This window comes from Conger conger, chromosome 4 (assembly GCF_963514075.1).
Source record: "Conger conger chromosome 4, fConCon1.1, whole genome shotgun sequence".
In the NCBI taxonomy this organism is placed as follows: domain Eukaryota; kingdom Metazoa; phylum Chordata; class Actinopteri; order Anguilliformes; family Congridae; genus Conger; species Conger conger.
Window position 1 is genome coordinate 33,473,900 of NC_083763.1, and position 16,528 is coordinate 33,490,427.

Here is a 16,528-nt window from a genome sequence, read left to right on the forward strand (position 1 = left end):
CTAGCTAAAAGTATAAAATATTTAACTAAATATATGAAACATTTAGGTAGATATTTAACTAAATGAATAAACAATGAATTGAATTGAAGACAATAAATGACAACTGAATCTTTAAAGGGACATCATAGCTTGGTCGCAGTAAGGCATTCATTAGTAATTGGCATGTCATTATAGGCTATGGGGGTTTTGTCATAATCTTAGACCATTCTTCAGTTGCTAGAGGCTCTTCTTGTCATCCCTCTGCTAGTCAATCAGGTCCAGAATGTTCAGTAGTGTGGACCTCTGTGCCTCTGTCCTAATTGTAGGATGCTGGGGCAGGAACCAGGAGGAACGGCTCATTCGTCACTTGTTTCACGAACGTCCCTACCACAAGGAGCTTCGGCCTGTGGAACAAAGAGAGGACACTGTGATAGTCTATTTGGCCCTCACTCTTTCCAATCTGATTTCACTGGTAAAATAACACTGCATATCCACACTCAGTCTTTCACTTCACTGATGAAAGACTGACCACAGACAAGCGACCACAAAACTTGTAGATGTTGAGAGAGATATGGTCTCTCTTTATTAAATAAAATTTGTGTTCCTTAAATACTGTAAGTGTTGGCCCATGTGTGCAAGGCACGACCTCTAAGATGCAAACATTGGGAACAATGGATTAATTTATTATGCTATGAAATGAAATGTTCTTTCCTTATGTAAGGATAATTTTCTTGATTCTTAATTTACAATGTGTGTTAACATAAAGATAATCACGTGATTAAAGATAACCTTTTATTATGATCCTTATTCCTATTAGACTACTTTCTGTAGGGAGTCTTTCTTTGTCTCTCTCCCAGCAGACAGACAGCCATTCACCTAGGTGTCTCTGCTTCACCCAGAAGGGGGTAGCTAGCACATTCCAGTCTTACAGAAGGCCAACAAGGGGTAACAGTGAAGACAAAATACTGATTAAAGTTAGCAGCCAGCTGCGTGTATTTTTGTTTATGTTCCCCCCCTCCCTTCCGGGGCGGTATGTATTTAAGTCATACCGTGTGTGTGTGCAAATTGAAGAACTATCAGAAAGCTGGTAGGCCTTCCACTCTCTTATTCTGTTTGATCAAATAAATGAGAAAGTTAAACTGAAGAATAGCTATTGTTTTTACTGGGATCTGTTTCTTTAGACAATGCTCACCTGTGATATGTCATTTGTGCATTTTTCCCTGCACAGTTACCACAGCAAATTTTTGACATTTACAGAATGCGAATACTTCACTTCAATTTGTTTCTAATCCTGTTGTTGGTTTAGTTACATGTTCAGGAATTTATACAGGAGTCAATGGTGGGATTTATTTTTTTTATTGTACTATTTTAAATATTTGACCCTGCGGCATTTAAAAAAAAAAAAAAACATTTTTAAAGTTTACTACAGCTTCATAAAAATGTCCCACCATCAGGGACCAGTCATGGTCCCATGTCTCTCTCAGCAGTTACATTGAAATGATAGAGGTGCTACATAACTCAAAGCAAATTTGCTACATAGACATGACACTTTGCGGTGTCTTCTACAAATATTGATATTAAATGTAAAAATGAGGGCCATTTCTGCACCATAGGCCATTTACCCATGCTAAATTATGGTGGATATTTTTGGGGCCGTTTTAATTCCAGAGGTCCAGGGTTAAGACCAATGGTATAAAGGATTCCACCAAGTATCAGATAATTTTGGCTAATGATGGTTGAAAACATGTTTGCGTTATTTTTGCGTCTTTTAAAAACATTTCTTTGTTCTCTTTTTCCCTCCTACAGAAAGAGGTGGATGAAACACTGCTCAGCAATGTATGGATGGAACATGTAAGAGGAAATGCTGCTATATCCCCTTTCCCTCTCCAAACATTTAAATACTTTAAAGCTCAGAATGTGTTGGAGTTACGTAGAGCATAAATTAAGAGACAATAAGCACCAATGTTCTGTACCACCAGTACTTCATAATCCTTTCATGGTTTTTTTTAATGGAGATTTGTAGCATGAGCTTAATGGTGACAGTGGTGCAGTGGATAACACCGTTTGCATTTGTAACCCTAGGTTACACTGAAAATGGCAAAAGACCAGATTACGCCACCTAAGGCCTTGCACCTTAAGACTTGCAGTTCACACTCTTCAGGTTTCTGTTGATAGAGAGGAGAACACAGAAAAGTCAATACACTAAGCTAAATGCTCAAACTAGTAGACCAGCCAGTACCCGGAAGCTGAGCTTAGTGGGAAGGAAATCTTACACAAATACAAGCAGCCAAGGGCCATCAAACAATGCCCAACCAAACACCTTGTTTGTAACAAATCAAATAAACAAAAATACATAAAAACAACTCAGACAAAACAGCAATGGCAGACTCCGGCAAATGCATACATAAAATCAGTACCCATATTCAACCATAATATAGTGCGTCATATTATAATTCAAACAATTAATGGTACCAGCAATGTTGGCGCATGCATCATACCTGTAGCATAGCACATACATACGCACACAAACCCGTTGCCTTCAGACACAGCAGCAACCTAAAAAAAAAAAACACAAAACACATTAACATTACACTAAAAGCATTTAACCAACAGATCAATAAAATAGTAAAATAACTCAACTACCGTAGTCACCGTTTGACACACGGCCGCACTGCAGCCGAACCACAGAAAAGGAGGATACCTGGCGACTGTTAACACATAAAATGTTTAGTTAGACTACCCAAGTTAACATGCCTTACACAAACGCCAGCTCACCCAGCTCACCCACCTCGCCCACCTTGCCCACCTTGCCAGAATTCCCATCTATTCCCCGCAAATGGATTCCAGAATGAACAAAGAGCAAACCTTCCATAAGCTGCCTCTTCCTGGTTTTATCCTCGTTGCTATTAGCATGATTACGAGATCAAAGCCAGCTGTGCAATGAATGAGCTTGCGCTCCCGGTAGCTACTGCGGCAAAATGTAAACAACTAATAGGGAAATAACCCGGAAGTACTATTCACAATGACCCACTGGTTACACATTCTTCTATTTTCAGCTATTCATGTCATTATTAATCCCTGGACCAACCTCTCTACCAGTCTCCCTCCTTCTCCAATACAAATTACTTGTGGGTGATACATTTTTCGATGAGTTGAGGAGGGAGGTGGGGTGGTGAGGCAATGCAGACCATGCTCGTACAATCCTGACATTGTCTTCAAAATATATTTTATGTCTAATTTCTGATATTATAGCTATTTACATTACTTTGATATATATAAAAGTAATGTAAATAACTATATATATCGTGGAAAGTTCATTTTTTCCGTAATTTAATTCAAAAAGTGAAACCTTCATATATTATAGATTCATTACACATGAAGTGAAATATTTCAAGCCGTTTTTTGTTTTAATCTTGATGATTACGGCTTACAGCTCATGAAATCAAAAATCCAATATCTCAAAATATTAGAATATTACATAAGACCAATCAAATAAAGGATTTATAATACAGAAATGTCGACCTTCTGAAAAGTATGTTCATTTATGCACTCAATACTTGATCAGGGAAGACTGCTCACTTGACAGTTGTCCAGAAGACACTCGTTGACACCCTCCACAAGGAGGTGTAAAACCCAACGCTAACCCAACGACGGAATTTAGCGAGGGCTGAAGGTATCAGCGTGCTCGTCCTTCTGGTGTTGCTGAAAGAATACTAATAGGGTTAAAAATTAGTGGCCCCTATGCAGACAGTCTAGATCAGCCAATAAACAAACCACCATACAAAGGCAGTAGTACTACTCTGCCTTCCGCTCTTTACTGGTCCGGGCTGACCCAGAATCTCCACAATAGGGCCAATAGATTCACCTTCGTTTATCTGACTCCATTTTAGAATAATAATTTAGATTAGTTATCCACATTAGTGGATGTCATATTTATAATTTTGACTTGATCGCTATAGGAATCCTGTACTGAGATTTACTCTCCGAACAGTCCTCTGCTGGTACCACCGCATGTCACATCGCGCGTAATGTGCACGTCTCACGAACTGACTAGCTATCTGTAGTCATCAGAGGTCGCAGGAATAGCTACTCTTGGGTATATCTGTTTACAGCCTAGGGACCCAAGCAGACCAACCTAGCTACGGCTGTGCTCGACATGAATGAACTACCATGCGGAGGCGAGGGATTTACCATCATAGGTCTACGGGTGCTATACGCCGTGATACATTAAGCGTAAATATTCATCCTCCCTAGACCAGTTTGAGGGGGTAAACCACGCATTCCCTGTATAACTTTGAGTGTCAGTAAGCGAAACCAAACAGATCAAGTTTTAACAATTTTATTTTACCAGGCAGGTTACATACACGTAATTGCATACTAGTTCCAAATAAAAAACATCACAACAGAAACCAAATTACGGAGTCTTAAAAAGTCATACCTGGTAATAAAAGCTACATACGGGAGTCTGGCTACAGACACCCGGTACGTAGAAATTACGTGCACGGAGTGCACGGGAGGCTGATTGCATTCTCCCAGATTGCTTAGTTTGCTGTCCTTAAATCCAAAATCTGGCCTTTGATGTTAACCCTAGAAATGAGTCACCCATCTGTAATTTGGAGCCACGCCTCCCCAGGAAGCACAGGGGGGTTGAGGCACATGGCTTTCACTGGGGCAGAGCTCCACACAGCTTCTCCTGGTTGGTTATGATGTACAGGGTTTGCTGTTGCAGAAATAAAACCATTGCACCAGTCGCACTGAAACAATCAGAATAATACCAAACATGAATATTATCTAAACTGACTTTGTCATGAAACATCCAATGCTGTACACATCATTTAGTGACTGAGTAAAAGAGGGAGAGAGCAATAAAGGGGGGTTTGAAGGGAATAATCGGCCCAACAGGCCGTGCCCTCTGAAACCTTCCCGTGCCGTAAAGGATGTTGCCCCGCCGTAACGAGTTTTACGGCTGGAGGCCTGAGTCTTCCCCCCACAGGCTCCTGCCCGTATGGTTGTGGAGATTGTGGGGGTTAATGGTGCATGCTCCTAAATTACTTTACAGCCACATATTCCACAATACCAGAGGAAGCCAGCAAGCTGACCAGCCCTGAGTGATAATGCCAGATTTACGGCCTTACAGAGGGTAAGACACAGAAGGTCATTGCTGAAAGGGCTGGTTGTTCGCAGAGTGCAGGAATCAAAGCATATTCATGGAAAGTTGACTGGAAGGGAAAAGTGTAGTAGGAAAAGGTGCACAAGCAACAGGGATTACCACAGCCTTGAGAGGATTGTCAGGCAAAGCCGATTCAAGAACTTGGGGGAGCTTTACAAGGAGTGGACTGAGGCTGGAGTCAGTGCATCAAGAGCCTCCACACAAAGACATGGAAATGGGCTACAAGTGTAGCATTCCTAGTGTCAAGCTACTCCTGAACCAGAGACAACGTCAGAAGTGTCTTATCTGGGCTAAGGAGAAAAAGAACTGGACTGTTGCTTAGTGGTCAAAAGTCCTCTTTTCTGATTAAAGTAAATTTTGCATTTCATATGGAGATCAAAGTCCCAGAGTAGAGGAAGAGTGGAGAGACACACAATCCAAGTTGCTTGAAGTCCAGTGTGAAGTTTACACAGTCAGTGATGATTTGGGGTGCCATATCATCTGCTGATGTTGGTCCACTGTGTTTTATCAACGCAGCCATCTACCAGGAGATTTTAGAGCACTTCATGCATCGGTCTGCTGACAAGCTTTATGGAGATGCTGATTTTCTTTTCCAGCAGGACTTGGCACCTGCCCACAGTGCCAAAACTACTAGTAACTGGTTTGCTGACCATGGTATTACTGTGCTTGATTGGCCAGCCAACTCGCCTGACCTGAAGCCCAAAGAGAATCTATGGGGTATTGTCAAGAGGAAGATGAGACACCAGACCCAACAATACAGATGAGCTGACACCTCAGCAGTGATTGCCTCCATGCCATTCCACATTGATGCAGTAATTTGTGCAAAAGGAGCCCTGACCAAGTATTGAGTGCATCGATGAACATACTTTTCAGAAGGTTGACTTTTCTATGTTATAAATCCTTTTATTGATTGGTCTTATGTAATATTCTAATATTTTGAGATACTGCATTTTTGATTTCATGAGCTGTAAGCTGTAATCATCAAGATTAAAACAAAAAAAGGCTTGAAATATTTCACTTTATGTGTAATGAATGTAGAATAAATGACAGTTTCTGTTTTTGAATGAAATTACGGAAAAAAGGAACTTTTCCACGATATTCTAATTTTTTGAGATGCGCCTGTATATATATATATATATCAGTGGAGGCTGGTGACTTCCAGAATTGAGGAGGCCATTTTTTTCCGCTTGCTCACTTCACTCGCGATGGAATGTTCCCTGTTCTCTTATCTGTCTTTGTGCTGGCCAAAGGCATACTATTTGGAGTGTAAGCTACAGTCAGAAAGTTCAGGCTGATGAAATTCATTGTGCAGAGCTTAGCCTTGTGCCTTCCTGAAGAAATGACATTGCTGTAAGTCTATGAGCCTGCCTGATAATTAAGCTGAGAAATGACATTTGGATGTAATATAAATGCCAAGTGAACATGTGTAAAAGGCAGGAATTTTAATTATGTAGTTAAAAACAATTTTGTTTAGCTTACATTTTTCATTCTTCTACAGCTTCAACATGTAATCACCAATTTAATCAAGTTTAGCATATAAAAAAGATAAGATAACACTTTCTTTATCATATGTAGTTTTATTCAATATATTTAATATAAAATATGTAAAAATATGGTTCCAGTTGGCTTTATCTAACGTTAACGTTATCCACTAGAGGGCAGCACTCTATTGGTATTTAGAGTGAATTTCCTCACAGAGCAACAATTCGGTAATTTGATATGGAAGGTTATTAAATTGACTTGTAATAAAACGAAATGGACTACATTAAAAATAAAACTGTTCAATAAATCCCAAATGGTGTCTAACATGACCTATTGAATGTCATTCTCACTCCCTAGTATCTGGAATCTGCATATCTGCAGCCCAAGATCTCTAATTGCGCTAGAATCTCGCCGACTTCCGAGGTACTTTTAAGCAAAGTGTTTGGCCAAATGAGCTATAAACTCCAGGGATGATAGCCAGGGGTGTTCTCTAAATTTCCTGAAAAGCACAAGTTGATAGGACACTCGTAGCCACTATGGCGAGTGTTTGTTTGACTGAAGTGACTAGCGAATTCTCAAAATGGCTTCTGTGTTGAATAGAAAGGAAAGGATAGTTGATTCCAAATGAACCAGTAGCATGTGATTGGACGAACAAAATGTCAATCTTTGCCCTGGACACAATGCATGGTGAGGCCAGGCCTCCGTTGCCCACCCATTTTCAGTGATCTGGCCAATCACATATTGGCATGAAAAAAAATGCATTACATTGACTTCTATGAGAATCTCATTTCCTAGGGGAGGCCTGGCCTGGCCTGGCCTCCCTTAATACAAACTGATAGGGAAATCTGGCCTGTTGCTTTACAATTGCAATATTGGGTTTTAGCCATGGGAAAATTTAGATTTATGAACAAAACTAAAATAATATGAATATAAAAAATAAAAAATATGTTTTTTGTTAAAATAAATAAATAAAATAAATATATTTATTGTTTTTTTTAAATCTCTCTCTTCTCTCAAATTATTGGGGAGGCCAGGCCTCCTCCACCTCTATGGAGGAGCCTCCACTGATATATATATATATATATACACACACACACACACACATATTAATGGAAAAAGTCAGAACATTAATCAAAAGCCAGAAAAAGCCGTGTGTCCAAAGGTGTGTCCAAACTTTTGACTGGTACTATGTATATATATATATATATATATATATATATATATATATATATATATATATATATATATATATATGGTGGATGTAAAGTGCATACATTCCTCTGTGATAATGTATGGCTATTTCAGCTATACCGCTATATTTCAGTCAATATAATTTATACCAAAAAAGAGTGACTCACTTTCTCTCTCTCATACACACACAGAGCTGGTATGACAACAGGCTTTCCTGGAACATCACTGAATTTGATGGCATTAAGATCCTGCGTCTTCCACCACAAATGGTGTGGCTGCCAGAGTTTGTTCTGGAAAACAAGTAAGTGATGCAAGGGCAGATTCAGCATTGTGGGCTTGTTCACTTATTCTTGCTTGTTCCGATGTGGTTCTGTCTGATTGTCTGATGGATATGTGTAAGTAAAAGGATCATGAATATGGTGAGGAGGTATATGAAGCTATATGGTCATCTGTCCATCTGCCATCTGTCTTATTTGTCCCAAATACATTTGTACTGGCCAGAATGGCCCACATTGTTTTTGTGTGGTAATCTTTTGCCATCTTGCTACCCATTACATACCAAGGACAGTAGTCAGCATTACAATGACAGCACCAGAAATAAAATCAGCACCAGAAATAAAGTCAGCCCGTTACAGGATTACGTCTTACCAGCTTGGATCAATTTGAAAAAGCCCCAAAAGACTAGCAAGGTTCTAACACAGGTCTGGCTCTATGTAATATGCCAACCAGCGATTCAGTATTTGTTGCTGCTGCTCCTTTACTAAAGGAACCTTCCTCCTCCTCCATAGCAATGATGCCCAGTTCCAGGTGGCATATTACTGCAATGTGCTGGTGTACCCTGATGGGTATGTCACCTGGCAGCCCCCTGCCATCTACCGTAGTTCCTGCACCATCAACGTCAACTACTTCCCCTTCGACTGGCAGAACTGCACCCTGAAGTTCAGGTGAAAGGGGAAAATGTGCATTTCTATTTAGTCTGTTTTTACCAAGACTGAATCACTAGCAAGTATACTTCAGATGTCTAGCAGAACAGGGCTAGGTAAAGATTATTTAGTCAATGGACATGAGTGCATTTTAGAGACGAGCCACAACAGGAAGTTATATTATCTTTTATTTGAACCAATAAAGCAGGAGTGAAAGGCTTTTGACAACAACAATGTAATGAGACTAAAGCAATTTTATGAGATGGTTTTTTCCCTTCTCTTCCCTCTCAAAAGCTTCCTGACCTACAACGCCAAAGAGATCAGCATGAATCTGAAAGTTGATAAAGATGTTAAGACGAATAGGACCTACAAAGTGGAGTGGATCGTCATCGATCCTGCAGCCTTCACAGGTAATGTCTGTTAGAGGTTCCCTTCTTAGCACTCCTATGCTATACCCACATCTCTCCTTCCTCTGGATCTGGTGCCCTTGATGCCCTGTGCCAGGCTACCTGGATTGTCCTCCTGTTCCCAAAGCTTGCTTCCTTGATGCTCAATCTCTATGAGGGATTTACATTTATGAATACAGATGACTACCTAATTAAGCCAAAGAGCAGTCATTGTTTAGTAAAAACCTGTGTATGGCCCTCTGGAATACAGGTTCCCGGTCTGGTTTACCACCATTCTGTGAGAAGTTTGAATATTGAGCTTGATGTGTTAGAGTAGGTCACCCCTGACTTGGAGTTCAGCTCAGGATGGAGTTTAAAATGTCTCCCTACTTACTTACTTATTTTGATATTAATCCTTTCTCTTGCTGTGTCGCAGAGAATGGGGAGTGGGAGATCATTCACAAGCCAGCACGGAAAAACACATACAAGGACATCCCATTGGACAGCAACAAGCATCAGGACATCACCTTCTACCTCATCATCAAGCGCAAGCCCCTCTTCTATGTTGTCAACATCATTGTCCCCTGTGTGCTCATCTCCTTCATGGCCTCTCTTGTGTACTACCTCCCAGCTGACAGTGAGTCCAGGCAGGGCACCCCCTAGGAAGCACTGTGGGCAGTGGGCAGTCAGTCTACATGTGTCTGCTCTTGTGTACACCTGTTTGCTGCAGTGCAGTATTGCAAAGTTTGTGGAGTGGGATACATCCAGTCAAATCAGGCACACATTAACATATTCACATACTTATACATAAAAATCATTGTGTGTCTAGGGCAGGGGGTTGAAAGAGAGAGAGATTACATGTGAGAATGTGTGTGTGTGTGTGTGTGTGTGTGTGTGTGTGTGTGTGTGTGTGCGTGTGTGCACTGCAGGTGGGGAAAAGATGACCCTCTCCATCTCTGTACTCCTGGCTCAGTCTGTCTTCCTGTTGTTGATCTCACAGCGTCTGCCTCAAACCTACATGGCCATTCCTCTCATTGTCAAGTATGAGATCTCCATTCAAATGCATGCAATATTTTCTCCTGATTGACTTAACTGATCAGTCTATTCAGTGACTTGAACTTGTTATTTTCCAAGCTAATAATCATTTATTAAATATGTTTCATGATATCAAGCTGAGAAAGTTAAATTGTGCAGAGGTCTGAATGCTTTTGCAAGCTACTGCACTTATCACATAAGAAACAGAAACAAGGTAGACACTATTCAGGATTACATCAAGTACACAGGAAGAGCAGGTGTGATATGCAGATGTATGCTGCATGGAAGATATGTACAGTTAATTTAGTCTGGCTTTTGTTCTTGACACAGATATCTCATGTTCATTATGGTTCTGGTCACAATCGTGGTCCTCAACTGTGTTGTTGTGCTCAATCTTCACTTCCGAACGTCCAGCACCCACCTGATGTCAGAATGGACCAAAGAGGTATTCACAACTTAGAGCTCACTTTCAGAATGCCTTTCAAGTCAAGTCACCCTGCAGTTATAATAGGGAATTGCTAGCAGACATAAGACATTGAACCCTTCTTGTGACAAACTGCTTAAACTGCAGGGCTTGGCTTGGTTAGTTAGAATGATGGAGTCTCTGGGCTATACAAGTACCAAATACCAAATGCTGAATCTTGGTCTTATCCAGCCATACCACCCAGTTACAGTTGAAATTCTAAAGCTGAATTTTGTGTTATGGCTATACCAAAAATCATTTTGGCCACACAGACCACAGGTAGGTTTGGCATTACAGCATTGATAAAATATAATGGTTTTCTTATATAGGCTAAGGGAAAAATGTGTCAAGGCATATTACAGACACACTGAGAAAAGTGTTATGTGCAAAACAAGACAAAACACAACATGGAAAAAGTAGCCAAAGAAATACAAAGTGGAATATTTTTTATTATTATTATAATTAATTTTCTTCAGTCATAACACATTCTCTTCTGCTCTTGTGCTGAATTTTTATATACTGCACGTCTCTCCCCTTCAGTTCCAGAGAATGCACATCTGTTAAGCCATTTGAAACAACTTTCAGAAGCACATAGTACGCATTCTGCCCAGGAATCATGCATCGTATGTATCAAACTGGCGTACGGGGCTAGAACCGCTGTATGGGTATGATCTACTCCAGTCATCACAAGATGGGCGGAGATATTATAAGTGTGGCTAATTATGTATTCCATTGAATTTACTAAAGTTCACGCAATTAACAAGGGTCGAACTATGCGTGACATTTATCCGCCAATATAGAGCAGGCGTAAACCGAGGTGCAAGACAGTGACACAGATCCAGGCTTCGAAGATGCACTGAAATAATCTTTTCAACAAGAATCAAACTATTTCAACCCCCAGTGCAAGAAATATTTAATTAGATTATGAATAATAATCTGAATTAATGATTGCAGCCAAGCAATAATTAAGGTGGCGTGTTTGTCACAGAAAACATTTACAAAATTATTTATTAAATTAAGCAATATTTCATGCAAAGGGGTGGAAGTGACTGAAATAATGTGCTCAACCATAGTGTCAGTATCTAAAGTTAAAATAAATTAGTCCCGCTCGTAAAAAATATGAGTAGGCTAAATGCAATGATATGCTGCTTTGAATTGCTTTTGTCCATTGCGGAAAGAGTGTGTGTTTGTTTTGATAACTTTTCCTCCAAAACAGAGGCGGAAAAGAAACAAAATTAAAAGGATTGCCAAAAAAGAGAAAATCCCATGCGGTTTCTGTGACAAACACCCAGCCATACTAATAATTATGCTTCTGGGATGAATAAAAGATGCACTGGTACCTCCCCTCTTGCATGTAATTCAAACAAAATAGCCGCCACAGCCACAATATGTACAAATGTTGTCCTGCACTGGATACGCTTTTACGTGGCAGCCGATACATGGATATTGGCGCATGCAGTGAAGATATTCAATGCACTGCGCTTTTTAAGATTCGTCTCTTTTGCAAAATGTCGTTTGTAGGCAGTCCCAATTCTACAAACCACATTTGTCCCATTCGTCCCATTATCTCCATGGAGTTAGCCTATAAATCGCAAATTTCTATAACTACAACAGCCACATTTTCTCTGATTGCAATGAATTAATCTTGTTTGATCATACGCAAAATTGGTCTTGATGGTGATCGAATGAGCAATTTTCATCAAAGCGTCAGTCATTGAATAGAGTGTAGGAGGATAGCAACCTATTTACACCTGGCTACCAATCTGCTTTCTTATTGGCTGCCAGGGGCTTTCTGCGAATAGAAATGGCACAAACAGTCTGTATTTCTTTGCTGAGTTGTCCACATTTCCCCTATTAGTGTTGTATCTGGCCTTTCTAGTGTTAAGGTAATATAATCATGAACTCCAGCAAATGCCAATACATTTTACCTCAGCCAGGAAGCTCAAACTTGGCCGCAAATTGTTCTTTCAGCTAGACAAAGATCCCAAGCATTTCTCAAAATTAACCAGAAATTGTTAATTGACCACACTACAAAGGCAATTTCAATCTCCAAACTGGAACCTGATCAAAAATTAGTGGGTGGATTTGAACAGTCCACAAGAACAGGCCAAATTATCTGAAGGATCAGTATTGAAGAATGGTAAAAGATCCCTCACCCATGTTCATTCATCTCATATGTTTAGAGATGTTGATGATACTATATGTGGTTTGATATGTGGTGTGGTTTGGCTTAATCGCAAGATATGAAAACAACCCCATCTGGCACCAACAATTTCTTCCCCATTCTGATATTTGGTCTGAACAACAATAGAACCTCTTGGCCATGTCTGCATGCTTTATGTATAGAGTTGCTACCATGTGATTGGCTGATTAGATATTTGCATTAAGAAGCTGTTGTGCAGGTGCATACTTTCTAGTTTTTTTTCCAATATACAGTGCAGTCCAAAAGTATTTAGACAGGTGTACAATGTACTTTATTTTAGCTCTTGTACTCCAACACATGAATGAAAAGTGAATATGAGGTTAAAGTGCAGTCTGTCACCTTTAATTTGAACACAAATCTGTGACATAGTCCCCCCATTTTAGGGAACCAAAAGTCATTTGACAGTTGTTTCTGATTAGTCAGGTGTATCCAATCGCCTCCTTAATGCATGGCCTTTGTCTTTGACTGTATTTTTATTATTTCTCAGCCCCATCATGGCTTCTTTGACTTTCATGGGCACAAATGTGGTCCTCATTTCCACAAATGCCAATAATAGACTTCAATGGCAATCAAAAGCCTAGAATGAAGACTAGACACTGAAAGCTTTCTTAAACCTTCACCAAAGAAGTGATTGAATACACCTGACTTATCGGAAACAGCAGAGGGTCAATATATTAAAATGGATATAATTCATACATGGATCATCCAATGTGGATGTAAATAATGAAATCTGCTAGTCTGCACTTTGTTCAAATTCAAATCTAATCTGCTGGGGTAGAGAGCCGAAATTACAGAAATTGTACCACTGTTTAAATATTTATGGACTGGATTGTACATTTAGCACAATAATGCAAATGAAGAAAATATATGTAAATATATATTTACATAAATAAATGGCTGGTTGCAGTTCTTCCTGGAGAGGCTGCCCCGCCTCCTGCACATGTCCCGTCCAATGGAAAGTGAGCCCACCTGGGAGGGGATGGCCCTCCCCCGTCGCTCTAGCTCCTTGGGTTACATCGCCAAGGCAGAGGAGTACTACACCATCAAGGCCCGCAGTGAGCTGATGTTTGAGAAGCAGTCTGAGAGGCATGGGCTTGCCACCCGGACCACACCCGCTGCAGGCCAGTACAAAGAGAGCGCGCACACACAAACCCCTGCCCCTGCATGTAAGTCTTAGACTCTCAAAAACACTCTATCCCCACTGCAGGCTCCCAGCATGCTGAACCTGGGCTAGCAACTGTATCATTTGTATTCACCCATTCCACTGATGATGCAACATCTGCTGATTCATTAGCTTCATCAGGGGCTGTGCTGACCTTTGGTCACCACACATTGCTCCAGGGCCTTCTGTGTTACTGGTTATGCTAACATTAGCTGACCTTAACTGACCTTAACTCCACTTGTGCAGCTTGCTTGGCCATTGTCCTTCTGACCTCAGCAGTATCAGCTCTTTTTCCCACTTTTTCAACCTGCTCTCATATTTCCTCCATGCCTATACATAATAATGCAATTATATTTTTTTACATAGATGAACATCACTTAGTCCAAAATTGTAAAATTACTCATGCATCTAGGCTCATTGTCATGATTGCTGCACTCAAATCTATTTCAAGAAAACCTGAAGTATACAGTAATTGCTGAAAGCCCAGCCCAGTCACATGCTGGAATGTTCCTCCTGGTCCCGGTTACATCACATATTGTATTGCATAATATGCTGCACCTACAAGATACAGTTCACTACACTGCAAAAACGAGGATGATGTGGTTAACTTCGTCAGTCAGGGTGGTGAACAGTCTGCAGTCGATTGATTGGTGGGATGTGGTATCTGTTCTTTGGACACAGAAATGTTCACACGCTGCCAAGCTGATCTCAGCAGCATCCCACAACTTATTCATTATGAAAGCTATTCTACTGTGCTGTTCTGTTCTGAGCATGCTACCATAGAAGCCATGCTGGGGACAAGAAACTAAAGTCAGCCTTGCCAATCTGTGTATGGTGCATCATGGACTTTTGAAACTGTGCCAACTTTTTTTGTCTTTTTGTTTTATTCCAGTGAAAGCAGCCAGTAGTGATGGTGTGGCCAGTGAGCAGCTGTATGCTGAAATGAAGCCTGCTGTGGAAGGGGCAAATTACATTGTGAAGCACATGCATGACAAAAACGACTACAGCGAGGTAGGAGACTTGGCCAGTGGAGAGCCAACACCCTTCCCTTCACTGTTGGTTCATGACAGTAGGGCTACTGTACCACTTACTCACAAAGGTGAAACTACACAATCCCTTTATGGAGACAAGTCTCCCCAAATCCACATTCTTTAATATAGACCTAGGTGTAAGCCATTACGGCAGGCCTACTCAACTACACATTCACTAATACAGGTTACTCAAACCCAGTCACTAAGGCAAAGCTACTGGGACATGCTTAAGATGGCAAATGCATGAATAAATAAATAAAAATAAAAGGAATAATTTCAAGTGTTTGGCAGTAAACTTGCAGAAACATCAACCCATTAAGGACCCGGTAGACACTGTAACCCTCCTGGATCAGAGTTTATTAACCCTGATGTTTTCTACATTGTTACATGTCACCAAAAGCCCAATGTCATACCAACAAATAGTTTTCACATTACATTGATTCATTCAATGTGTAGCAGTTAAAATGTAATAATAGAAGTAAACACTGATGTATGGCATTTATGGTATTTTCAACACTTTTCTTGTCATATTATCTCTGGACACATCTCTGGATTCCATCTAACCAGGAAACTGACCATTTGGCAAATCACAGATGACGTTTTATGTACAAATTGTTCTGCTTAAATTAAGCAACCTCCCCCTCAAAACCCTGTCATAGGAGAAGGACAACTGGAGTGGCATCGCCAGGACAGTTGACCGCCTCTGCCTCTTCCTTGTAACGCCAGTCATGACAGTGGGCACCATTGTCATATTCCTAATGGGCATATATAATCATCCACCTCCACTGCCCTTCGAAGGAGATCCCTACAACTACCTGGAGGAGAATAAACGCTTCATTGGCTGATCTGTCAGTTGGGTGGTGGTTGATCATATCATATCTTAGTTTGATTTTCAAAGTCATGGTTCCTGGGGTCCAAGCCATGCAGGAACAAGCCAGTGTGTCAGTGTGTCATCGTATTCTCAAGTTAAATATATGTATTAATATTACATTACATTACATTAATGGCATTTGACAGACGCTCTTATCCAGAGCAACGTACAACAAAGTGCAAAGTGCATACCCAAAACCAGGGATAAGTGCACCGAAAGACCCTAGAGGGATGTACAATTTCAACTGCTACCTGTACAACAAGGATAAGGCCTATTTGTTCATCTGCTTTTATTTTATTTTTAATTGTAATACTGCAACACGCAAATGTATGAATAAAATAATCACAAATGTATGAATAAATATTAATCAGCATTTTGTGAATGAGAATTTATTGAAGGTTATCCTTCCTTTTGGATTCATGTCACTGTGTGTGAAACAACATTCTTTTCATTTTCCTTTGAAAAAGCAGAAGTATTATGATAATGTACTGAGCAGACATATTATGAGCATTGTAACATATTACATTACATTACATTACATTATTGGCATTGGGCAAACGCTCTTATCCAGAGCGACGTACAACAAAGTGCATACCCATAACCAGGGATAAGTGCGCTGAAAGACCCTAGAG

At 40.3% G+C, this 16,528-nt stretch overlaps 1 protein-coding gene across 1 annotated transcript; it reads left to right on the top strand.

The window, feature by feature from the left end:
- Positions 1 to 262: 262 nt before the first annotated feature.
- LOC133126602 (acetylcholine receptor subunit delta-like) lies at positions 263 to 15,870 on the top strand. The gene is made up of 11 exons (XM_061238946.1): positions 263 to 451; positions 1,786 to 1,830; positions 8,014 to 8,123; positions 8,611 to 8,766; positions 9,040 to 9,155; positions 9,568 to 9,768; positions 10,061 to 10,172; positions 10,497 to 10,611; positions 13,740 to 13,953; positions 14,887 to 15,005; positions 15,685 to 15,870. Exons 1-11 carry the CDS (start codon positions 263 to 265, stop codon positions 15,868 to 15,870), a joined length of 1,563 nt encoding a protein of 520 aa, XP_061094930.1.
- Positions 15,871 to 16,528: the final 658 nt, after the last annotated feature.

What these genes read in the sequence shown, in the direction of transcription:
- LOC133126602 (XM_061238946.1), top strand. Translation starts at nt 263, where the DNA reads ATGTTCAGTAGTGTGGACCTCTGTGCCTCTGTCCTAATTGTAGGATGC. An exon ending in GCAATGTATGGATGGAACAT is followed by an intron (nt 1,831 to 8,013) that starts GTAAGAGGAAAT and finishes ATACACACACAG; the next exon opens with AGCTGGTATGACAACAGGCT. An exon ending in GCCATTCCTCTCATTGTCAA is followed by an intron (nt 10,173 to 10,496) that starts GTATGAGATCTC and finishes TTCTTGACACAG; the next exon opens with ATATCTCATGTTCATTATGG.